General features: G+C 54.4%; 1 protein-coding gene and 1 long non-coding RNA gene across 2 annotated transcripts; both read right to left on the bottom strand.

The window, feature by feature from the left end:
- Window positions 1-1,547: 1,547 nt before the first annotated feature.
- Window positions 1,548-6,349, bottom strand: LOC138833417 (uncharacterized). Its single transcript, XM_070031755.1, has 3 exons — window positions 5,768-6,349; window positions 4,476-5,718; window positions 1,548-1,964 (listed from the first exon to the last, which is right to left on the bottom strand). The coding sequence occupies exons 1-3, from the start codon at window positions 6,347-6,349 to the stop codon at window positions 1,549-1,551; spliced, it is 2,241 nt and encodes a 746-aa protein (XP_069887856.1). The 3' UTR covers window position 1,548.
- Window positions 6,350-12,748: 6,399 nt separating this feature from the next.
- Window positions 12,749-22,108, bottom strand: LOC138833423 (uncharacterized). The gene is made up of 3 exons (XR_011373900.1): window positions 21,914-22,108; window positions 20,091-20,138; window positions 12,749-13,030 (listed from the first exon to the last, which is right to left on the bottom strand). It is a non-coding gene; the product is annotated as an uncharacterized lncRNA (long non-coding RNA).
- Window positions 22,109-24,563: the final 2,455 nt, after the last annotated feature.

Here is a 24,563-nt window from a genome sequence, read left to right as displayed (position 1 = left end):
TCAATTACCTATTCACTGCTAATAGATCTACCATCCCCACCTCATCTCTATCAATATTTAATCAATAATGGATTTGTTATCTATGGACTACTGTGTCTATGTCATCTGTCTAATCCATCCTCTATCAATTAACTATCTATCAAGGGGTATCATCTTTATCCCAACTATGGGTGGATAGATGGATGGGTGGATGGATGAGTGGATGGATGGGTGGATGGATGAGTGGATGGATGGGTGGATGGATGGATGGGTGGATGGATGGGTAGATGGATGGGTGGATGGATGGGTAGATGGATGAGTGGATGGATGGGTGGGTGGATGGATGAGTGGATGGATGGGTGGATGGAGGGATGGATGGATGGATGGGTGGATGGATGGATGAGTGGATGGGTGGATGGATGGATGGATGGAGGGATGGGTGGATGGATGGATGGGTGGGTGGATGGATGGATGGAAGGGTGGATGGGTGGGTGGATGGATGGGTAGATGGATGAATGGCTGGATGGGTGGATGGATGGATGGGTGGGTGGATGGATGGATCGATGGGTGGATGGATGGGTGGATGGATGAGTGGATGGATGGATGTGTGGATGGGTAGATGCACGGGTGGACAGATGGATGCCCCCCACTTCCCACACTCACCTGCTCCCAGCATCCACCAGGCGCCCATCTGGCAGCCTCCAGAACACGCGTGGGGTGGGGTCCCTGCATGCGTGGCAGTGCAGCGTGAGGTCAGCGCCATGGGGCACGCGCGTGGCGAGCGGGCCTCGGGGTCGGACGCTGGGGGGAGACGCGCGTGCGCAGGCGTGACTTCGACGTGCACAGTGCGTTTCGCACTACTCAGCGTGTTAGCGGCCACGCACTCGTACTCACCTGCATGGCGCGGGGCCTGCAGGCGGCGCAGCACCAGCGTGCCATTGGGGAGGACGTAGATGTCTCTGAGTCGAGGGTGCGTGTGCGCATGCACGGGTCTCGCGTGGGTCCCGTCAGGCAGACGCCAGTGTAGGGCCGCAGGGGGCCAGGCCTGGGCTGTGCAGGGCAGGTGCAGGGTGAGGCCCGCGTGGGCCAACACAAACTCCGTGGGCGCCTCACGCAGCATAGGGGGAGCGGGGGAGGCGTGCATGACATTTCCACGTGTGTCAGCGCCATGCATGCGCGCTTCATGTGTATCAGGTGAGTGTGGAAGGGATGTGATCGTGTCCCTTTCACGAGTGATATTTCCACGTATGACCATTGTGTGAGTGTCAGATTCATGCGTGACATTTACACGCGTGTCAGATCCATGCATGTGTGGTCCAAGAGTATCAGGGCCATGCAGAAGGGACCTGATCGCATCCATTCCATGCGTGACATTTTCATGCGTGACATTTTCACGCGTGTCAGGTCTATGAATAATGGACCTGATCGTGTCCATTCCACGCCTGTCATATCCAAGCGTGACATTTTCACGCGTGTCTGATCCACGTATGTGCATTCTAAGAGTGTCAGGTCCACGCAGAAGGGGTCTGATCGTGTCCCTTTCACGCGTGACATTTCCATGTGTGACCATCATCTGAGAGTCAGATCCACGCGTGACATTTCCACTGGTGTTAGGCCTATGAATAACAGACATGATCGTGTCCCTTTCACGCATGACACATTTACACGTGTGACATTTACACGTGTGACATTTCCACTCATGTCAGATGCAGTTATGTGCGTTTCACGCATGTCCAGTGAGTGTGGAAGGGATCTGATCGTGTCCATGTCACGTGTGACATTTTCACACGTGATCATCAAGTCAGTGGCAGGCCTATGCGTGTACAGTTTGCTTCTGTGAGGTCCACGCCTGTCCTTTCCACACATGACCATCGTGTGAGTTTCAGATCCACGCGTGACATTTCCACGCGTGTCCATCATGCCAGCGTCAGATCCACTCGTGTCTATCCCATGCATGTCGGGCGCCGCTGGGGTCAGCTCCACGCCTGGGGATGGACAGACGGACGGAGGGAGGGACAGAGGGACAGGGCGTTGGATAAGGGCCCCTGTGCTGTTCGTAGACAGTGCTCTGTCCCTCTGTCTGTCTGTCCATCCGGCTGTCCATCTCTCTGTCCGTCTGTCTATCCATCTGTCTGTCAGTCTGTCTATGTCTGTCTGTCTGTCCTTCTGTCTGTCTGTCTCTGTCAGTCTGTCTGTTCGTCTGTCTACTTGTCCGTCCGTCTGTCCATCTGTCTGTCCGTCCGTTTCTCTGTTCATCTGTCTGTCCCTCTGTCTCTCTGTCCCTCTGTCCATCTGTCTGTCCCTCTGTCTCTCTGTCTGTCCATCTGTCTATCCATCCATCAGTCCATCCATCTATCTGTCCATGTGTCTGTGTCGCTCCGTCCACCGATGTATCTGTCTGTCCATTCATCTGTCCATCCATCTATCTACTGTCTGTCTACCTACCTGTGTATCCTTCCTTCTCTCCCTCTCTCTCTCTCTCTCTCTCTTCTCTCTCTCTCTCTCTCTCTCTCTCTCTCTCTCTCTCTCTCTCTCTCTGTCTATGGCTCTGTTTGTCTATCTGTCCATTGCTCTGTCTGTCTATCTATGATTCTGTCTATTTGTCCACTGGTCCATCCATCTAGCTATCTGTCCATCTGTCTGTCCACCTGTCTCTCTATCTGTCTGCCTGTCTGTCTGGTGTCTGTCTACCTATCTGTCTATACATCCATCAGTCCGTCCGTCTGTCTACCCACCCACCTGTCCATGTTATCTCTTTCAATCCATCCATCCATCCACCCGTCTGTCTTTCCATCCATCTGTCCATCTGTCTCTCTGACTGTGTATGCCTCTGTCTGTCTATCTGTCCATTGGTCCATCTATCCATCTGTTCATCTCTCTGTCCATTCTGTCTATCTGTTTCTATGGCTCTGTCTATCCGTCCATTGGTCTGTCTGTCTGTCTGTCTATCTATCTATCTATCTATCTATCTATCTATCTATCTATCTATCTATCTATCTATCTATCTATCTATCTATCTATCTATCTATCTGTCTGTCTGTCTGTCTGTCTGTCTGTCTATCTACCTATCCATCCATCAACCATGTATGTTTCTATCTGTCTGTCTGTCTATCCATCCATCTGTCCATGTATCTCTCTGTCTATCTGTCTCTCTATGGCTCTGTCTGTCCATCCTTCCATTGGTCGGTGTGTCTGTCTGTCTCTTTCTATCTATCTGTCCATGTCTCTGGTGTCTGTCTGTCTATGGCTCTGTCTATCCGTCCATAAGTCTATCTGTCTGTTTATCCATCCATCAGTCCATGTATCTCTCTGTCTGCCTGTCTGTCTCTCTATGGCTCTGTCTATCTGTCCATTGGTTTATCTGTCTGTCTGTCTACCTATCTGTCCATCTGTCCTTCTATCTATCTACTGTCTACCTGTCTATCCGTCCTTCTGTCCGTCCATCTGTCCACCTGTCTCTGTATCCATCCGTCTGTCTGGTGTCTGTCTACCCATCTGTCTATATATCCATCAGTCTGTCTGTCTGTCTACCCATCCATCTGTCCATCTATCTCTTTGTCTATGGCTCTGTCTGTCTATCTGTCCATTGGTCTGTCTATCTATCCATCCAGCTGTCTGTCTACCTATCTATCCATCCATCCAACCATGTATGTTTCCATGTCTGTCTGTCTCTCCATCCATCTGTCCATGTATCTCTCTGTCTGTCTATGGCTCTGTCTATCCGTCCATTTGTTTATCTATCTATCTATCAGTCTATCTGTCTGTCTATCTGTCCATTTGTTTGTCTACTGTCTGTCTACCTGTCTATCCGTCCTTCTGTCCATCTGTTTGTCTGTCTCTCTATGGCTCTGTCTATCCGTCCATTCATCCGTCTATCCACCTATCTGTCTGTCTGTCTATCCATCCGTCCCTCTATCTATCTGTCTGCTCTGTCTGCCTGCCTGTCTGTCCGTGCGTGTGTGTCTCCCCAGTCATCCTGTGCCCCACACGGCCAGGAACACAGACAACAGACAGAGTAAAGGACTTCGCCCCACCCCTCCCCATGCCCTCTGACCTGTCCATGCCCTCTGCCCTCCCAGTGACCCCTGACCTCCCTGTGACCTCTGACTACTCTGTGACCTCTGACCTCCTGTGACTCCTAGCTTCCCCATGACCTCTGACCTCCCAGTGACCCTCCCGAGACCTCCCCGTGACCTCTCCATGACCCCTGAGTTCCCCATAACCTTTGACCTCCCTTCCACTTCTCACCTGCCCATGGCCTCTCAACTCCCCGTGACCTCTCCATGACCTCTGACCTCTCTGCAACCGCTGACCCGACTGTGACCCCTGACTTCCCTGTGACCTCTGACCCCCCATGACCCCTAACCTCCCCGTGACCTCTGACTGTCTTGTATCCTCCCTGTGACCTCTAACCTCCACCTCTTATCTGGCTCCCCTCAGTCCAACGCCCCCACGCCAAGAGCCTGCAGGAAACAGATGGGTAAACTGAGGCTCACCTGTGTCCAGCTCGTTCCAGGTGCCACGGGGCAGGGTCACGGCGGGCGGGGCCGGGGGTCGGGGGTCAAAGGTCCCGGGGTCACCGTCGTGGAAAGCCGCAGGACGGGAAGGGAGGGCATCCGGGGCACGGCTGTGCAGGGTCGTGACCACGGGGTCACGGGTGTTTGCCGTGGGGCCCGGCCGGGCGTGGTGGGCTTTGTGCTGTCTCCCCTGCCTGCGGCCGCCGCCAGACCTCCTAGGGGCCGGAAGTAAGGAGGCCGGAAGTGAGGAGGTTGGAAGTGCAGAGGTCGGAGCAGCGGATGCTCGAGGGGTGGAGGCCGGAAGTGGGAATGTCCGTTTCAAAACCGGAAGTGCAGAGGTCCATGGGGAGACCGGAAGTATGGAAGTCGGAAGTGGGGATCTCCGAGTGGTAACCGGAAGTGGGGTGGTATGACTGGAGACCGGAAGTGGGGAGGTCCGTGGGGAAACCGGAGGTGTGGAAGCTGGAAGTGGGGATCTCTCAGTCAAAAACGGAAGTGGGTAGGCCGAAATAGTGGAGGCCGGAAGTGGGGATTTCCGAGTGGAAACCAGAAGTGGGGAAACAGGAAGTGGGGTGGTCTGAGTGGAGACCGGAAGTAGGAATTTTTGAGTGGAAACTGGAAGCGTGGAAGCAGGAAGTGCGGGGGTCCGAGTGGAGACTGGAAGTGGGGAGGTCCGCGGGGAGAGCGGAAGTGGGTAGGCGGAAGTAGTGAAGACAGGAAGTGGTGATGTTTGAGTGGAAACCGGCAGTGTGGAGACCGGAAGTGGGGTGGTCTGAGTGGAGACCGGAAGTGGGTCGGCGGAAGACACAGAGACCGGAAGTGGGGATATTTGCGTCGAAACCGGAAGTGTGGAAACCAGAAGTGTGGATGCCAGAAGCAGGGAGGTCTCCATGGAGACCGGAAGCAGGGTGGGCGGGGCCCGGAAGTCTCCCGTGCCGCGGCCCCGCACGCGTGCCAGGATGCTCGGGCCGGATGTGCTCGGCAGCCACTGGCGGGCGTGGGCGGTGCGGCAAGGCAGGCTGGAACCCGCGGCCTGCGGGGGCGGCGCGCGGAGCGGGAAGGGGAGGCGGAGCCGGCAGACGCCGCTGCTGCCCGCGCCCGGGGCCGCCCGCAGGACGCCGACGCCACAGCCGCGCTTCCCCGGTGCCCGGGCCCGAGCTCGGCGCGTCAACAATGACATCAGCGCCACGCGATGCCCCCACGGCCGCCTCCGCAGCGGCACCTGCCATCTTGGAATCCGCCATTTTTGAATCCGCCATCTTGGCCTCCACCATCTTGGAATCTGCCATCTTGATTCCCTCCATCTTGGATTCCTCCATCTGGGATTCCGCCATGTTGGTTCCTTCCATCTTTGATTCCACCACCTTGTTTTCGGCCATCTTTATTCCTTCCATCTTGTTTTCCGCCATCTTGATTCCTTCCATCTTGGATTCCGCCATGTTGCTTTCCCTGATCTTGTTTCCCTCCATTTTGGATTCCGCCATCTTGGCGTCCACCATCTTGGAATCCGCCATGTTGGTGTCGGCCATGTTGGATTCCACCATGTTTTCGACCATCTTGGTTCCCTCCATCTTGGATTCCTCCATCTTGTTTCTCTCCATGTTTGATTCCACCATCTTGGCGTCCCCCATCTTGTTTTTGGCCATCTTGGAATCCGCCATGTTGGCGTCGGGCATGTTAGATTCTGTCATGTTTTCGGTCATCTTGCTCCCCTCCATTTTGGATTCCGCCATCTTGGTGTCCACCATCTTGGAATCCGCCATCTTAATTCCCTCCATCTTGTTTTCCGCCATCTTGTTGCCTTTCATCTTTGATTCTGCCATCTTGTTTTTGGCCATCTTGCTTTCCGTCATCTTGGATTCTTCCAACTTTTATTCCGCCATCTTGGCTTCCGCCATCTTGTCCCCCGCCGCCCCACCCACGCTGACGTCCGCATCCCAGCGCGCCATCCCCAGCGCGTTGGCGGCCATGTACACATAGCGTCCACTGTGCTGCGGACCCAGCGCGGGCAGCGTCAGTGTCCCGTCCGCCCCGACCCCAACGCCGTCCGTCCCCAGCTCCATCCCCGCCCAGGCCCAGCGCCCGCCCGGCAGCAGCCAGCCCACGCGCGCCGCCAGCTCCGCCTCCGCTCGGCAGCCCAGCCGCAGCGCGGCGCCTACAGGCAGCGCCAGAGCCGTGGCCGCTGGTGCCCGCGACGCCACCACGATCACGCGCTGCGCCCGGCCTGCCATGGCGGCCTCAAAGCCACCGTAGGCCACAGGGCCTGGGGCTGCAGACGGGGCATAGGCCGCGGGGGCTGTGGCTTCAGAGGCATCAAAGGCCGCGGGGCCTGGGGCTGCAGACGGGGCTGCGGGGCCTGTGGCTTCAGAGGTGTCAAAGGCTGCGGGCCCTGTGGCCTCAGATACGGTGTAGGCTGCGGGGCCTATGGCTTTCTCCTCTGTGTAGGCCTTAGATCCTATGGCTTTTTCCTCAGTGAAGGCCTCGAATTCTATGGCTTCATTTGCACCATAGGCCTCGGATTCTATGGCTTCATTCACAGCATAATCCTCGGACTCTAAGGATTTTTCTTCACCATAGGTCTCAGATTTTGTGGCATTTTCCTCAGTGTAGGCCTCGGATCTCATGGCTTCATCTGAGCCATAGGCACTGGATCCTTTGGCTTTCTCCTCAGTGTAGGCCTCAGATTCTATGGCTTCATTCACATCATAGGCCTCAGATTTGATGGCTTTCTCCTCAGCATAGGCCTGGGATCCTTTGGCTTTCTCCTCAGGGTAGGCCTCGGATCTTGGGGCTTTTTCCTCAGCGTAGGCCTCAGATCTCGTGGCTATCTCCTCAGCGTAGGCCTTGGATCCTATGGCTTCATTCACACCATAGGCCTCAGATTCCATGGCTTCCTCCTCCACGTAGGCCCCGGACCCCGTGGCTCCATCCCCGCCGTAGGCCACGTGCCGTGCCTCGGTTTCCCTGCGGCGCCCCACTCGGGCCTCGCAGCGGTACCATCCAGCATCAGCCTGGTGCACCCCACGGATCTCCAGCGTTGTCCCCCCGTCATGGCCGCCGTCCTCATCGCCCCGCAGGACAGAGCAGTCTGGCTGCGTCCAGGCCACGCGTGGCGTTTCCGAGCCCTGCGCCGCACAGTGCAGCCGCAGAGTCTGCCCCGGGGTCACGACGTGAACGTCATCGGGGTCATCACGGGGGTTGAGGGTCACCCAGGGCGCGTCCTCCGGGTCCTCGGGGCCATGCATGCATGCCATCCACGTCAGATGTATGTGTGGCCCGCCAAGCCCGGCCCAGTGCAGCGTCAGCTCGGGCTGCAGAAGCCAGGCAGGCCGCGCCCACAGCCGGGCCACCACGCCCGGAAGTGACATCGGCGACGATGACGACGCACCAGGGCCGCGAACCAGGCGGTAGGCCTTGCCCACATCCGGGTCATGGACAATCCGGGAAACTGGCCTCAGGGTGGGCGTGGCCTCCATCCTGGTCATACCCGGGGCCTACATCCGGGTCTCTGTCCTCAGAGTGGGCGGGGCCCTCATCCGGTTCATTGACATCAGGGTCTCTGTCCTCAGGGTGGGCAGGGCCCTCATCCATGTCACGGACATCCGGGTCTCTAGCCTCAGAGTGGGCGTGGCCTCCATCCTGGTCATACTCGGGGCCTACATCTGGGTCTCTGTCCTCAGGGTGGGCAGGGCCCTCATCTGGGTCATTGACATCCGGGTCTCTGTCCTGAGGGTGGGCGGGGCCTATGTCCTGATCATACTCATGGCCTACATCCGGGTGTCTGTCCTGCTGGCGGGAGGGCCCTACATCCGGGTCTCGGGCTTGATACATATAGCCTACATCCGGGTATTTGTCCTGCAGATGGGTGTGGCCTACAACCGGGTCTCTGTCCTGAGCGTAGGCAGGTCCTACATCAGGGTCTCTGGCTCCCTGGTGGACGTGGCCTATATCAGGGTTCCTGGTTCGATGGTGGGCATGGCCTACATCCGAGTCTGTGGCCTGATACATATGGTCCACATCTGGGTCTCCGCCCTGACGGTGGGCATGGCCTACATCCGAGTCCCTGTCCTGATACAGCTCATCCCCATCAGGGTCTCTGCCCGCGGTTTGGGCGTGGCCTTCCCCGGATCCATCTCCCAGGTCCCCATCTGGGTGGGCGTGGCCCAGCGCCTCCGGCTCCAAGAGCAGCATCAGCACGTCGTCATCAGTGTCATCATCGCCTCCCAGCAGGCAGCGGGCATGTGCGAGGTGGGCAGGGTCGGCATAGCAGACGAGGGCGGCACTGAGCGTCAGGCGCACGTGCGCAGGGGTGTCGGGGGCGAGGCCGGGCCGCACGTCGAGGTCGCGCACAACGGGCGCGCGCCGCAGGCGGCAGGCAAGGTGGGCGGTGCGGCCATGGGCGTCTGTCAGCCTCAGCCGCACCTCGCCCACATCCTCCCAGTCCTCCACTTCCTCTTCCTCTGCCTCCACTTCCACTTCTGGCGGCTCCTCGCCATCCGCCGGGTCAGTGTGGATGCGCGGTGACTGACAGCGCATGCGTGGCGGCAGGCAACGCAGGTCCAGGCCGCGGAGGTCAGAGGGGCGGGCTCAGGCCGCGCACGCCTGTTCCTTCCCACAGCGCAGCACGCCTGCAGTGGGGGACGGGAGAGGGGCGGGGCTGACATGGGACACGCCCCCCTGGGGAGCCTCGGCCACGCTCCCGCCGCGCCTGACTGGCTGGAGCTCAGCCACGCCTTTCCTGGGGGTTCTCAGCCACGCCCCCGCCATGCGTGACTGGCTGGAGATTGGCCACACCCCCTGCCAAGCCTCAGCCACACCCCTGCCCTGCCTGACTGGCTGGAGCTCAGCCATGCCCCCGTGTCACCTCAGCCACGTTCTCATCTCACCTGACTGGCTGGACCTCGGCCACGCCCCCGTGGAGTCTTAGCCACACCCTCGCCCTGCCTGAGTGGCTGAAGCTGGGCCACACCCTCCCTGTGGAGCCTCAGCAACGTCCCCGCCCCGCCTTAGTGGCTAGACCTTGGCCACGCCCCCTGCAGCTACTCACTAATGCCCAGCCACACTGCTGCCATTTTTTACTGGCTGTAGCTCGGCCACGCCCCCCTGGGAACCTCGGCCACGCCTCTGCCCCACGTGACTCGGGGAGCTTGGCTACTCACTTACGCCCAGCCACGACCCCGTCCTTTTTCACTGGCTGTATCTTGGTCACGCTCCCTCTCTGCATCGCCTCAGCCCCGCCCCGCCCTCTCATTGGCCTGTGCTTGACCACGCCCCCTCTGCTCACCTCGGCCCCGCCCCTGCAGGTCCTCCATCCAGCGTGCGCGGTAGCTGCAGGCCCAGGGGTTACCCTGCAGATGCAGCGCGCGCAGCGCGGGTGCGCGGGCCAGGGTGCCGGCAGGCAGCGCTGCCAGGCGGTTCCCGGCCAGGTGCAGCACGCCCAGCGTGCAGGCCGGGACCCCGTGCACACGCAGCGTGGCCAGCGCCTCGGGCGCCAGCGCCGCCAGCCGGTTCCTATCCAGACGCAGCAGCCGCAACGATGCCAGCCCCAGCAGTGCCCATGGGTGCACCGACTCCAGCCGGTTGTGGTCCAGGTACAGCCGGGACAGGCGCCGCAGGCCCCGCAGGGAGCCCATGTGCAGTGCCCGAAGCTGGTTGTAGCTCAGCTTCAGCACCTGCGTGGGTCAAAGGGGGCATTTCTGGGATCCGAAGGGCCACTTCGGGGTCACTTCCGCCCCACTTCCGATCTCTTTCACCCCCTTTCGGTCTCACTTCTGCCCTATTTCCGTACCACTTCCTGTCACACTTCTGCTCCACATCCAGCTTCTGCCGAATTCTGCCTCTACTTCCTCCCACTTCCGAGTACATTTCCTCACTTCTTCCATTCCCACTTCTGCCCCAGTCTCACTTCCTCCCTACTTCCGACTCACTTCCGCCCCAGTTCCGGGTCACTTCCTCCCCACTTCCGGCTGATTTCCGCCTCTACTTCCTCCAAGTTCCTCCGCACTTCCGGCCACATTTACGGCCCTACTTCCTGTATCTTCTGGATCCATATCCTCACCACTTCTGCCCCACTTCTGGCTCACTTCCGCCTCACTTCAGCCCCGACTTCCCACTTCCTATCCATTTCCTTCCTTATTTCTGCCCCACTTCCGGTCTTACCCATGGTCCTATTTCCACTTTCTTCCCCTCTTCCGGCTATATATCATTCCCTACTTCTGGGTCACTTCCGCCCCCACTTCCTCCCCACTTCCTTCCCTATTTTCACTCCACTTCCGGATCCATATCCTCACCACTTCCGCCCCACTTCCGCCTTACTTCCGCCCCTACTTCGTCCTGCTTCCTCCCACTTCCTTCCCTATTTCCACCCCACTTCACACTTCCGGAACCCTATCCTAACCACTTCCGCCCCACTTCCACCCCTACTTCCTCCCACTTCCTCCCCACTTCCGGCTTATTTTCATCCCTACTTCCTCACACTTCCTCCCTACTTCCTGATTTCCACTCCACTTCCGGCCCTACTTCCACTTCCAGATCCATATCCTCACTACTTCCGACCCACTTCTGCTCCACTTCCTTCCCTATTTCCACTCAACATCCGGCTACACTTCCGGCCCTACTTCTTCCCAGGTCCTTATCCATTTCCGTCTCCCTTCTGCCCCACTTCCGCCTCCCTTCTGCCTCGACTTCCTTCCTATGTCCGTCTCTACTTCCTCCATTGATTCCCTACTTCCTCCACACTTCCTTTGCTATTTGATCCCCATTTCTGCCTGTCTTCCTCCGCATTTCCCCCCTCCTTCCTCCCTACTCTTTTCCCACTTCCTTCTTCCTCCAACTTCCTTCCCACTTCCAGCCCTACTTCCTCCCACTTCCGTATCTATTTCCTCAAACTTCCGCCCTACTTCCTCCCCTACTTTGTCCCACTTCACTGCGTATTTCTGCCCCACTTCCTGCCAAACTTCCTTCTACTTCCTTCCAATTCCGCCCGCTCCCTGCGCACCTGCAGTGCACCCAGGTTGCTCAGGGCGGTGATGTCCGCGATCTCGTTTCCATGCAGCAGCAGCAGCTGAAGTCTCGCGAGACCGGAGAAGGAAGCGTGCGTCAGGGCCCGGATGTGGTTGAACCTAATTCAACAGATGAGAGGACAGGAAGAGGAAATCAGGAAACCAGCCTGAAAACCAGCGCTGGGAAGGCAGGACTTTTGTTCCGGGTCAGGGTCAAGAATAATGAATCATTACTCATCATCATCTTCCTTCCTTCCTTCTTTCCTTCCTTTCCTCCCTCGCTTCCTTCCTTCCTTCCCTCCCTCCTTCCTTCCTTCCCTCCCTCCTTCCCTCCTTCCTTCCTTCCTTCTTTCCTTCCCTCCTTCCCTCCTTCCTTCCTTCCTTCCTTCCTTCTCTCCCTCCTTCCTTCCTTCCATCCTTCCCTCCTTCCTTCCTTCCTTCCCTCCCTCCCTCCTTCCTTCCCTCCCTCCCTCCTTCCTTCCCTCCCTCCTTCCTTCCCTCCCTCCTTCTTTCCTTCCCTCCTTCCTTCCTTCTATCCTCCCTTCCTTCCCTCCATCTTCCTTCCTTCCCTCTTTCTCTCCTTCCTTCTTTCCCTCCTTCCCTCCTTCCCTCCTTTCCTTCCTTCCTTCCTTCCTTCCTTCCTCTTCCTTCCCTTCCTTCCCCCCTTCCCCCCCCAGGCCTCACCCCAGGTTCACGCGCTCTATCTTGGGGTCCAGCACGTGGGGCACGGCCCTGAGGCTGCAGAAGGTGCAGTGGAGCTCGGTGGGGACGTAGCAGGCGCAGGTCCTGAGGCAGCGGGTGGCGGGGGCTGGGTGGGGGCCACACAGGAGCAGCAGCAGCAGCAGCGAGGCCCAGGGGCGGGGCCCCCCATCCTGGGGCTGGGATGGAGGGGGGGAGGCTGGGGATGGAGGCCCAGGGGTGGAGGCCCAGGGAAATGGATGCTGGAAATTGGAGGCCCAGGGAAGGAGGCCTAGGGATTAGAGGCCAGGGTGGAGACTGGGGATGGAGGTCCAACAGGGTGGAGGATAGGGGTGGAGGCTGAGGAAGGAGACTGGAAGTTGGAGGCCCAGGGGCTGGAGGCCCAGGGATGGAGGCCTAAGGGAAGTGGAGGTCCAGGGATGGGGGCCTCGGGGTTAGAGGCCAGGTATGGAGGCTGGGGATGGAGGTCCAGGAAGGTGGAGGCCAGAGGTAGAGGCTGAGAATGGAGACTGGAAGTTGGAGGCCAGAAAAGGAGGCCCAGAGGTATTGGAGGCTGGGGATGGAGGCCCAGGGATGGAGGCCTAATGGGGTGGAGGCTGGGGATGGAGACTGGAAGTTGGAGGCCCAGGGAAGGAGGCCCAGGAGGGTGGAGGCTAGGGATAGAGGCCCTGTGGATAGAGGAAAGTAGGCCAAATGGGGTGGAGGCTGGGGATGGAGGCCAGGAGTGGAGGCTGGAGATGGAGGTCCAAGGGGGTGGAGGCCCAAGGATGGAGGCCAGGGATGGAGGCTGGAAGTTGGAGGCCCGGGGATGGAGGTTCAAGGATGTGAGGCAATCTGTGGGGGTCAGGGAGACAATGGGGAGGAAGAGGAAGGAGAATCGGAAGAGGAAGGAGATGTATCAGAAGAACAGGAAGAGGAAGAAGGACATGGACACGAGGAAGAGGAAGGGGAAGAGGAAGAGGAGATGGAAGAAGAAGAGGAGATGAAAGAGGAGATGGAAGAGGAAGAGGAGATGGAAGAGGAGACAGAAGAGGAGATGGAAGAGGAAGAGGAGATGGAAGAGGAGACAGAAGAGGAGATGGAAGAGGAGACGGAAGAGGAGACGGAAGAGGAGATGGAAAAGGAATAGGAGACGGAAGAGGAAGAGGAGACGGAAGAGGAGATGGAAGAGGAGATGGAAGAGGAGACGGAAGAGGAGACGGAAGAGGAAAAGGAGATGGAAGAGGAAGAGGAGATGGAAGAGGAGACCGGAGAGGAGATAGAAGAGGAGATGGAAGAGGAAGAGGACATGGAAGAGGACACAGAAGAGGAGATGGAAGAGGAAAAGGAGATGGAAGAGGAGATGGAAGAGGAGACGGAAGAGGAGATGGAAGAGAAGATGGAAGAGGAGATGGAAGAGGAGACAGAAGAGGAAGAGGAGACAGAAGAGGAGATGGAAGAGGAAGAGGAGACAGAAGGGAAGATGGAAGAGGAGACGGAAGAGGAGACGGAAGAGGAGATGGAAGAGGAGATGGAAGAGGAAGAGGAGACAGAAGGGGAGACGGAAGAGGAAGAGGAGACGGAAGAGGAAGAGGAGATGGAAGAGGAGATGGAAGAGGAAGAGGAGAGGAAGAGGAAATGGAAGAGGAAGAGGAGATCGAAGAGGAGACGGAAGAGGAAGAGGAGAGGAAGAGGAGATGGAAGAGGAAGAGGAGAGGAAGAGGAGATGGAAGAGGAAGAGGAGATGGAAGAGGAGATGGAAGAGGAGACGGAAGAGGAGACGGAAGAGGAGACGGAAGAGGAGATGGAAGAGGAGATGGAAGAGGAGACAGAAGAGGAGACGGAAGAGGAAGAGGAGATGGAAGAGGAAGAGGAGACAGAAGAGAAGATGGAAGAGGAGACGGAAGAGGAAGAGAAGAGGGAAGAGGAGACGGAAGAGGAGATGGAAGAGGAGATGGAAGAGGAGACGGAAGAGGAGATGGAAGAGGAAGAGGAAATGGAAGAAGAAGAGGAGATGGAAGAGAAGATGGAAGAGGAAGAGGAGACAGAAGAGGAAGAAGGAAAACACCAACCAACAGGAATATGATCAGGAAGTCGAGAGACACAAGGAAAAAGAGACCGGGAAGACCTGCTCTGTCTGTCTGTCTCTGTCCATCTGTCTCTCCATGTCTATCTCTCTGTCTTTAGCTTTCTGTCTGTCTTTGTCTGTGTCTGTCTGTCTCCCTGTCTGTCTGTCTCTGTGTTGACATCTGTCTGCCTGTCTCTTATCTGTCTGTCTGCCTCTCGGTCTCTGTCTGTTATCTGTCCACTGGTCTCATGTCTGTCTGTCTGGTCTGTCTCTCCCTGTCTGCCTCTGTGTCTGTCTGTCTGTGTCTGTCTCTTATGTCTGTCTCCCTCTGTCTGTCTCTTATCTCTGTCTGTCTGTATCTGTCTGTCTGTGTCCCTGTCTGTCTGTCTGTCTGTGTCTGTCTGTCTTTGTCTCTGTCTGTCTCTGTGTCTGTCTCTGTCTCTTATCTCTGTCTGTCTGTTCTGTCTGTGTTGACATCTGCCTGTCTCTGTCCATCTACCTCTGTCAGTCTCTCCCTGTCTCTGTGTCTCTGTCTGTCTGTCTCTGTCTGTGTCTCTCTGTCTCTGTCTGTTATCTGTCCATTGGTCTCATGTCTCTCTGTCTGTCTGTTCTGTCTTTCCCTGTCTATCTCTGTGTCTCCATCTGTCTGTACATCTCCGTCTGTCTGTCTGGGTTTCTCTATCTCTGTCTCTTGTCTGTCCATCGATCTTGTCTGTCTGTCTGTTCCATCACTGTCTGTGTTGATGTCTGTCTGTCTCCACATCTCTGTTTGTCTCTGTCTTTTGTCTCTGTCTGTCTGTGTTGACGTCTGTCTGTCTGTTATCTCTGTCTCTCCCTGTGTCTGTCTACCAGTCTCATGTCTGTCTGTGTCTGTCCATCTGTCTCTTGTCTCTGTCTCTGTCCGACTCTCTTCCTGTCCGTCTGTGTGTGTACATCTGTCTGTCTGGATCTCTTCTGTCTCAGTCTGTCTCTGTGTGTCTTTTGTTTCTGTCTGCCCGTCTGTCTCTGTCTATCTGTCTTGGTGTCTCTTCTGTCTCAGTCTGTCTGTCCCCGTCTGTCTCTTGTCTCTGTCTGTCTGTCTCTCTGTGCCTGTGTCTATCTCTGTTGGTATGTTCTGTCTGTCTGTCTGTCTTCCTGTCTCTATCCATCTGTCTGTGTCTCTTCCTGTCTGTCTCTGTCTCTGTCTGTCTGTCTCTCCGTGTCTGTCCATCTCCCTTCCTGCCTGTCTCTGTGTCTGTCTGTCTGTCCGTCTCCTCTGTCTGCCCATCTGTCTGTCTGTGCCTGCGTCTGTCTGTCTGAGTCTGTTTCTTCTCTGTCTCTGTGTCTACATGTCTGTCTCTTCTGTCTGTCTGTCCCTGTCTCTGTCTGTCTGTCCCTGTGTCCGTCTGTCTCTTCCTGTCACTGTCTCTACATCTGTCTGTCCTCTGTCTGTCTGTCTCTGTCTTCCTGGTTCCATCTGTCTGTCTCGTCTGTCTCTCTCCATCTGTCACTTGTCTTTGTCTGTGTCTGTCTGTCTGTCTCTTGTCTTTGTCTATCTGTCTCTGTGCATCTGTCTCTCCCTGTCTGTCTCTGTGTGTACATCTGTCTGTCTGTCCCTGTCTGTCTCTTCTGTCTCTTCTCTTTGTCTGTCTGTCTCTCTGTGTCTGTCTGTGCCAGTTTCTCTCACATCCATCTCTGTCTGTCTGTCTGTCTGTCTGTCTGTTCTGTCTCTCTGTCTGTGCCTGTGTCCGTCCGTCTCTTCCTGTCTCTGTGTCTATGTCTGTCTATCTGTCCTGGCTGAGTTTGTCTGTCTGTGACTGTGCCTGTCTGTCTCTTTGTCTCTTCTGTCTCTGTCCATCTGTCTCTTGTCTCTATGTCTGTCTGTCTATGCCTGTGTCTGTCTCTATCCGTTTCTCTTCCTGTGTGTCTCTGTGTGTACATCTGTCTGGGTCTCTTCTGTCTCAGTCTGTGTCTGTCTGTCTCTGTGTCTACATCTGTGTCCTCTGTCTGTCTGTCTGTCTGTCTGTCTGTCTGTCTGTTTCTGTCTTCCTGGCTCGTCTGTCTGTCTCTTCTGCCTCTCTCCATCTGTCACTTGTGTCTGTCTGTCTCTGTCTCATGTCTGTCTCTGTGTTGACGTCTGTCTGTCTGTCTGTCTGTCTGTCTGTATCTGACTCTTCTCTCTGTCGGTCTGTCTGCCCCTGCGTCTATCTGTTCTGTGTCTGTCCATCTGTCTCTCTGTCTCTGTGTCTGCCTGTGTCTGTCTGTCTCCCTGTCTGTCTGTCTCTTATCTCTGTCTGTTTTTGTTCTGTCTCTGTCTGTCTCTTGTGTCTGTCTTTCTATTCTGTCTCTCTCTCTTCCTGTCTGTCTCAGTCTGTCTGTCTGTCCGTCTACCTCTGTCGGTCTCTCCCTGTCTCCATCTGTCTGTCTGTCTGTTCTGTCTGTCCATCTATCTCTCCCTGTCTGTGTCTGTGTCTCCGTCTGGCTCTGTGTCTCATCTCTGTGTCTGTCTCTTGTCTGTCCATCAGTCTCATGTCTGTCAGTCTGTGTCTGTTCCCTCTGTCCGTTTCTGTCTCCATCTGTCTGTCTGTCTCATGTCTTTGTCTCTGTGTATATGTCTGTCTGTCTGTGTCTCTTCTGTCTCTTGTCTGTCCATTGGCTCTCATGTCTCTGTCTCTCTGTGTCTGTCTGTCTCTTCTCAGTCTGTCTTTCTGTGCCTGTGTCGGTTTCTTCTGTCTCAGTCTGTCTGTCTGTCCCCGTCTGTCTTCCTGTCTGTGTCTGTTTGTCTCTTTTCTCTTCTGTCTGTACTTGTCTGTCTTTTGTCTCTGTCTGTCTGTGTGACTCTTGTCTCTGTCCATCTGTCACTTGTCTCTATCTGTGTCTGCTTGTCCATCTGTCTCCTCTGTGTCTGCCCATCTATCTGTCTGTGCCTGCGTCTGTCTGTTTCTTCTCTATCTCTGTGTCTACATGTCTGTCTCTGACTGTCTGTCTCTTCTTGTCTGTCTCTGGGTCTACATCTGTGTCCTCTCTCTGTCTGTCTGTCTGTCTGTCTGTCTGAGTCTGTTTCTTCTCTCTTTGTCTACATGTCTGTCTCTGTCTGTCTGTCTCTTCCTGTCTGTCTCTGTGTCTACATCTGTCTGTGTTCTCTGTCTGTCTGTCTGTCTCATCTGTCTCTCTCCATCTGTCACTTGTCTCTCTCTGTCTGTCCGTCTCTCTGTGCCTGTGTCTGTCTGTTCTCTTTGTCTGTCTGTCTCGGTGCATCTGTCTCTCCCTGTATGTCTCTTTGTGTACATCTGTTTGTCTGTCTGTCTGTCTTTTGTCTCTTCTCTTTGTCTGTCTCTGTCTGTCTGTACCTGTGTCTGTCTGACTCTTCCTGTCTCTGTGTCTATGTCTGTCTATCTGTCCTGGCTCAGTTTGTCTGTCTGTGCCTGTCTGTCTCTTCTGATTCTGTCTGTCTCCGTCTGTCTGTCAGTCATGTCTGTGTCTCTGGCTCATGTCTGTCTGTGTCTCTCTGTCTGTGTCTCTTCTGTCTCTGTCCATCTGTCTGTCTCTGTGTCTCTGTCTGTGTGTGTTCTGTGTGTCTCCGTCTGTCTGTACATCTTCGTCTGTCTGTGTGTCTCTGTCTCATGTGTCTGTCTTTCCGTCTCTGTAACTACATCTGTCTGTCTCTTCTGTTGTCTGTCTGTCTGTTCTATCTCTGTCTCTTCCTGTATGTCTCTGTATTCATATGTCTGTCTCTTGTGTCTGTCTGTCCGTCTGTGACTGTTTCTGTCACATCCGCATCTGTCTGTCTGTTCTGTCTGTGTCTGTCTTCCTGTCTCTGTCCATCTGTCTTTTCTCTGTCTCTGTCTCTCTGTCTCTGTCTGTGTCTGTCTGTCTCTATCCATCTGTCTCTCCCTATCTGTCTGTCTGTCCGTCTATCTATGTTGGTCTCCCCCTGTCTCCATGTCTCCCTCTGTCTGTCTCTGTCTGTCTGCCTCTCTGTCTCTGTCTGTTATCTGTCCATTGGTCTCTCTGTCTGTCTGTCTCTGTCTTCTTGGTTCTGTCTCTTCTGCCTCTCTCCATCTGTCACTTGTCTCTGTCTCTGTCTGTCTGTCTGTCTCTGTCTCATGTCTGTCTGTATGTTGATGTCTGTCTGTCTTTCTCAGTCTGTGTCTGACTCTTCTGTCAGTCAGTCTGCCCCTGTGTCTATCTGTTCTGTGTCTGTCCATCTGTCTCTCTCTGTCTGTCTCTGAGTCTGTCTGTCTCTTATCTCTGTCTGTCTGTCTGTGTCTGTTCTGTCTCTTGTGTCTGTCTGTCCTGTCTCTGTCTCTTCCTGTCAGTCTCTGTGTTCACATCTGTGTCTCAGTCTGTCTGTCTGTCTACCTCTGTCGGTCTCTCCCTGTCTCCATCTGCCTGTCTGTCAGTCTGTTCTGTCTCTGTCTGTTTGTCTCTGTCTGTGTCCATCTCTGTGTCTGTCTCTTGTCTCTGTCTGTCTCTCTGTGCTTGTGTCTATCTCTGTCTGTTGCTGTCTCTCCATGTCTGTTCATCTCCCTTCCTGTCTCTGTGTCTACAGCTGTCTGTCTGTTTCTTGTCTCTGTCTGTCTGTCTCTTCTACCTCTCTCCATCTGTCACTTCTCTCTGTCTTTTCTGTCTGTCTGTCTCTCTGTGTCTGTCTGTGCCGGTTTCTCTCATGTCCATCTCTGTCTGTCTGTTCTGTCTCTGTCTGTGCCTGTGTCTGTCTGTCTCTTCCTGTCTCTGTGTCTCTGTCTATCTGTCCTGGCTCAGTTTGTCTGTCTGTGCCTGTCTGTCTCTTCTGTTTCTGCCATCTGTCTTTCCCTGTCTGTCTGTCTGTGTCTCTGTCTGTCTGTGTCTCTGTCTGTGTGTCTCTGTCTGTCTGTCCTGTCTCTGTCTGTCTCTCCCTGTCTGTCTGCACATCTTCATCTGTCTGTGTGTCTCTCTCTGTCTGTCCGTCTCTGTGTCTACATCTGTCTGTGTCTCTTCTGTCTGTCTGTTCTGTCTCTGTGTCTTCCTGTCTGTCTCTGTTCATATCTGTCTGTCTCTTGTGTCTGTCCATTTACCTCTGTCGGTCTCTCCCTGTCTCCATGTCTACATCTGTCTGTCTCATATTAGTCTGTCTGTGTCTGTCTGTCTGTCTGTCTCTATCTTCCTGTCTCTGTCTGTCTCTTTTGCCTCTCTCCATCTGTCACTTGTCTCTGTCTGTCTGTGTCTGTCTGCCCGTCTCTCTGTGCCTCTGTATGTCTGTCTCTATGTCTATCTGTCTCGGTGCATCTGTCTCTCCCTGTCTGTCTCTCTTCTGTCTCTTTGTCTGTCTGTCTGTCTGTCTCTCTGTGTCTGTCTGTGCCAGTTTCTCTCACGTCCATCTCTGTCTCTGTCTCTGTCTCTGTCTGTGCCTGTGTCCATCTGTCTCTTCCTGTCTCTGTGTCTCTGTCTATCTGTCCTGGCTCAGTTTGACTGTCTGTGCCTGTCTGTCTCTTCTGTCTCTGTCTCTCTCTCAGTCTCTGTGTCTCTGTCTGTCTGTATGTCTGTCTGTGTGTCTGTCTGTCCTGTCTCTGTCTCTCCCTGTCTGTCTGCACATCTTGGTCTGTCTGTTTGTCTGTGTCTCTCTCTCTCTCTCTGTCATGTCTGTGTCTGTCTGTCTGTCTGTGTGTCTACATCTGTCTGTGTATCTCTTCTGTCTGTCTGTCTGTTTCTGTCATTGTCCATCCCCCCTCCCCCCTCCCTAGGACTAAGTACTAAGTACTCAGCACCCCATTTCCCCCTGGCTTCCTATCACCCATCACCCTCCTCCTCCTCCTCCTCCTCTTCCTCCCACCTCCATCAGCCCCCCCTCCCCGGGACGCGAACCCGGGGCCGGAGCTCCTCACCTACCTTTCCAGGTTGGGGGGTTCACTGGAGATCCGGGTCTCTCGGTTGGTCCTGGGGGGGGTGGGGAGAGGGGTGGAGGTGGCTTTGAACCACGATCCTCCAGATCTCAGCCTCCTGAGCAACAAGGAAGGCTTGGCGAAGAAGATGCCAACGACCGTCACCACCACAGTAACAAGAACAACAACAACAATAACCATTATGACAATAATAATAACTATAATAACAATAGCAATGACAATAATAACCATGACAACAATAACAACTATAATAACAATAACAATGACAATAATAACAACAATAACAATAATAACCATAATACCCATAATAGTAATAACCATGGCAACAATAATAACTATAATAATAACAATGACAACAACAATAACAATAATAACCATCATGACAACAATAGCAGTAACCATAATAATAACCATCACCATAGTAACAATAACAACAATAACAATCATAACAATAACCCAAACATCATGACAACAATAACAATAATAACCACAATACCCATAATAGTAATAACCATGACAATAATGATGATCATAACCATCATATTAACAATAACAGTAACAACCATGATAGTAAAAACAACAATGTCAATAACAGTAATAATAATAACTATGATGAGAATAATAGTAATAACAATGAGGAGGAAGGAAAGGAGGAGGAGGAGGAAGAAGAGGAAGAAAAGGAGGAGGAAGAGAATGGGTTGGACCAGCCACAGGGGGCGTGGCTTCATGGATGGATGAATGGGTGGATGGATGGGTGGGTGGGTGGGTGGATGGATGGGTAGATGGATGGATGGGTGGATGAATGGATGGATGGGTGGATGGATGGATGGGTGGATGGATGGGTGGATGGGCAGATGGATGGATGGATGGATGGGTGGTGGATGGATGGATGGATGGGTGGATGGATGGGTGGATGGGTGGGTGGGTGGATGGATGGATGGATGGGTGGATGGATGGGTGGATGGGTGGGTGGATGGATGGATGGGTGGATGGATGGATGGATGGATGGGAGGATGGGTGGATGGATGGATGGGTGGATGGATGGGTAGATGGATGGATGGATGGGGAGGAAGAGGAGGAGGAGGAAGAGGAGGAGGAAGAGAGGAAGAGGAGAAGGAAGAAGAGAAAGAGGAGGAGGACAGGAGAAAGAGGAGGAGGAGGAAGAGGAGGACCATGACACCCTGCACCCCTAAGGTGGGTTTTCCATTACCTCTGGCCCCTGGGACCCTGGTACCCCAGATTCCTGTGACCTGTGACCCCTGCACCCCCTGAACTCTGCACCCCAGGACCTTTGCTCCCTGGGCTTTTCCCCTCTGAACTTGGGGGAACCTAGGACCCAGGACCCCCGTGACAGATGCCTTCCCTCACCCCCCAGATTGGTGACCTCTGATCCCTGCAAACCTGAACTTCCCATTCCCCCTCTTCCTGACTCCCTCACCCCTGAACTTTGCACCCCAGGACCTTGGCTCCCTGATCTTGCCCATGTCCCAGGTGTCCGCCCTCCCCTGACCTCTGTCTCCCCCCTCCTTGACCTTTGAACTCCTTTGCTGGCTGCACCCCAGGACCTTTGCTCTCTGGGCCTTTGACCCCCTCTTCCCAGGAATCCTTGTGCTTTCCCCCCAATGAACTTTGGGGTCCTGGGAACCCCAGGATTGACCATGTTTCCCCCTGCATCTCCCTGACCCCTAACCTCTCCTCCTTGACCCCCAGAACCCCCAAATCCCTACACCTCCCCCTTTCCCCCTCCCAGGATCCCCTGTACCCCACGATCCCCTCACCCCCCTCCACCCCTCGTCCAGGCCCCCTCACCTGGTCTGTCTGTCTGTCTGTCTCTCTGTCCTGTGTCTCCAGACAGCACAGCACAGCTTGCGGGCTCCTCTTTTATCCGCCCAGGCCCAGATGTCCCCACCCCGCCAGGCTGTGGCCTGAGCCTCAGCTCCGCCCCACACAGCCTGGGCTGAGGGGGGGTGTCAATGGGAAAAGGAGGGAGGGGAAGCAGGGAAGAAAAAGAGGGGGTGGGGGTCGGGGAGAGGGGGATGGGGAGACCTTGAATCCCCCCCACCAGGCCAGGCGGGGAAGGGGGGGATGCTGGGGAGGGGGAGGGAGAAACGGCCGAAGAGAAAGTTCTGGAAGGAAAGAGAGAGGAGGAGGAGGAGGAGGAGGAGGAGGAGGAGGAGGAGGAGGAGGAGGAGGAGGAGGAGGAGGAGGAGGAGGAGGAGGAGGAGGAGGGGAGAGGAAGGGGAAAAGGCCGGACCTGTGGGGTGGGGGGCACAGAGCTGAGAAATAGGGGGTGTGGGGGGGCGGGGGAGGAGGGGGGATAGACAGACAGACAGAGAGGAAACGCAGCCAGAAAGACAGAGGAATGGAGTCAGAGACAGACACACAGACAGACACACAGATAGACAGAGAGAGACAGAGAGACAGAGACAGACAGACACACAGACAGGCAGATAAACAGGGACAGACACACAGACAGACAGAGAGGGAAAAATAGACAGACACAGAGAGACAGACAGAGAGATACAGACATACAAATATAGACAGACAGACAGAGACAGACAGACAGAGACAGACAGACAGACAGACAGACAGACAGACACAGAGAGAGATGAACAGACAGACAGACTCAGAGAGACAGAGACAGACGGAGAGAATGACAGATGGACAGACAGAGACAGAGAGACAAAACACAGACAGAAACAGATAAACAGAGAGAGACAGAGACACACAGACAGAGAGAGATGGAGAGACAGACACAAATACAGAGAAACACAAGAGACAGACAGACACACAGAGAGGCAGATGAACAGGGACAGACACAGACAGAGAGAGAAAAATAGACAGACAGACACAGACAGACAGACAGAGAGATACAGACAAATATAGAGACAGACAGAGACACACAGAGAGATACAGACAGATAAATATAGAGACAGACAGACAGAGACAGAGAGAGAGACAGACAGACACAGAGACAGAGAGAGAGATGAACAGAGACAGACATGGACAGAGAGACAGACACAGAGACAGACAGACACAGATAGACAGAGACAAACAGATACAGAGACAGACGGACACAGAGAATGACAGATGGACAGACAGAGACAGAGACAAACAGACAGAGAGAGACAGATGAACACAGACAGACAGACTCACAGACATAGACAGACAGATGGACACAGAGAGACAGAGACAAATACAGAGAAACACAAGAGACAGACAGATACACAGAGAGGTAGATGAACACGGACAGACACACAGACAGAAACAGAAAAATAGACACAGAGCGATAGGCAGAGAGATACAGACAGACAGACACAGAGAGACAGATGAACAGAGACACACATACAGAGACAGACATGGACATAGAGATAGACAAAGAGACAAATAGAGACCGAGAGACACACAGACAGGGACAGACAGACAGACAAAGAGACAGAGACAAATATATAGAGAGAAACACAGAGAGACAGATGAACAGAGACAGTCAGACACAGAGAGAGACAGACACACAGATAGAGAAAGACAGAGACAGACAGACAAACACACAGATACAGGGACAGACAGACAGAGACACAGACACAAACACAGAAAAATGGAGTCAGAGACAGACAGACAGACCCAGAAAGAGACAGAGAGACAGACAGACAGACACAGACAGAGACAGACAAATGGACAGAGAGACAGACAGACACAGACAGATAACCAGAGACAGACAGACACAGACAAAGACACAAATGGACATAGAGACAGAAAGACAGACACAGAGATAAACAGACCGACAGAGAAACAGACAGACAGAAAGTCACAAAGAGAAATAAAGACAGACAGAAATAGAGATAGACAGACAGACAGACAGACACAGAGAGACAGATGAACAGAGACAGACAGACAGACAGACAGACAGACAGACAGAGAAATAGACAGAGAAACAGACAGAGACAGATGGACAGACAGAGGCAGACAGAGAGACAGACAAATGGACAGACACAGAGAGACACAGAGTCAGACAGGGACAGACAGACGCACAGACAGAACCATAGAGACAGAGAAACGGTAAAAGAGAAAAAAGGAGTCAGAGACAGACAGACGGATGGACAGACAGACAGAGACAAATACAGAGTGAGACATAGAGAGACAAACGGACAGAGACAGATAGAGATTGAGACACACAGATACAGACAGACAGATGAAGACAGACAGACACACAGAGAGACCGACAGACGAACAGACAGAGACAGACACAGAAAAATACAGAGAAACACAGAGACAGACAGACAGACACACAGAGACAGATGAACAGACACAAACAGAAACAGACAGAAAAATGGAGTCAGAGACAGACAGACAGACAGACAGAGACAGAAAGAGACAGAGACAGACATAGCTAGCCAGACAGACAGATGAACAGAGGCAGAGACAGACAGACAGAGACAGACAGACAGATACAGAGACAGAC

Source organism: Dipodomys merriami, unplaced genomic scaffold, assembly GCF_024711535.1.
Source record: "Dipodomys merriami isolate MVZ:Mamm:240054 unplaced genomic scaffold, mDipMer1.0.p SCAF_207, whole genome shotgun sequence".
Lineage (NCBI taxonomy): Eukaryota > Metazoa > Chordata > Mammalia > Rodentia > Heteromyidae > Dipodomys > Dipodomys merriami.
The sequence above is the reverse complement of the archived record's forward strand: the minus strand, read 5'-3'. Positions and strand labels throughout refer to the sequence as shown.

Bases quoted from the DNA above. Each gene is read 5' to 3' on its own strand.
- LOC138833417 (XM_070031755.1), bottom strand. From the start codon at position 6,349: ATGACGGAAAGCAAGATGGCCAAAAACAAGATGGCAGAATCAAAGATG. The intron at 5,719-5,767 runs GTGGAGGCCAAG...CCAAGATGGCAG, and splicing joins AGATGGCAGATTCCAAGATG to GTGCCGCTGCGGAGGCGGCC. The intron at 1,965-4,475 runs GTGAGCCTCAGT...GTCCATCCCCAG, and splicing joins CTGGAACGAGCTGGACACAG to GCGTGGAGCTGACCCCAGCG.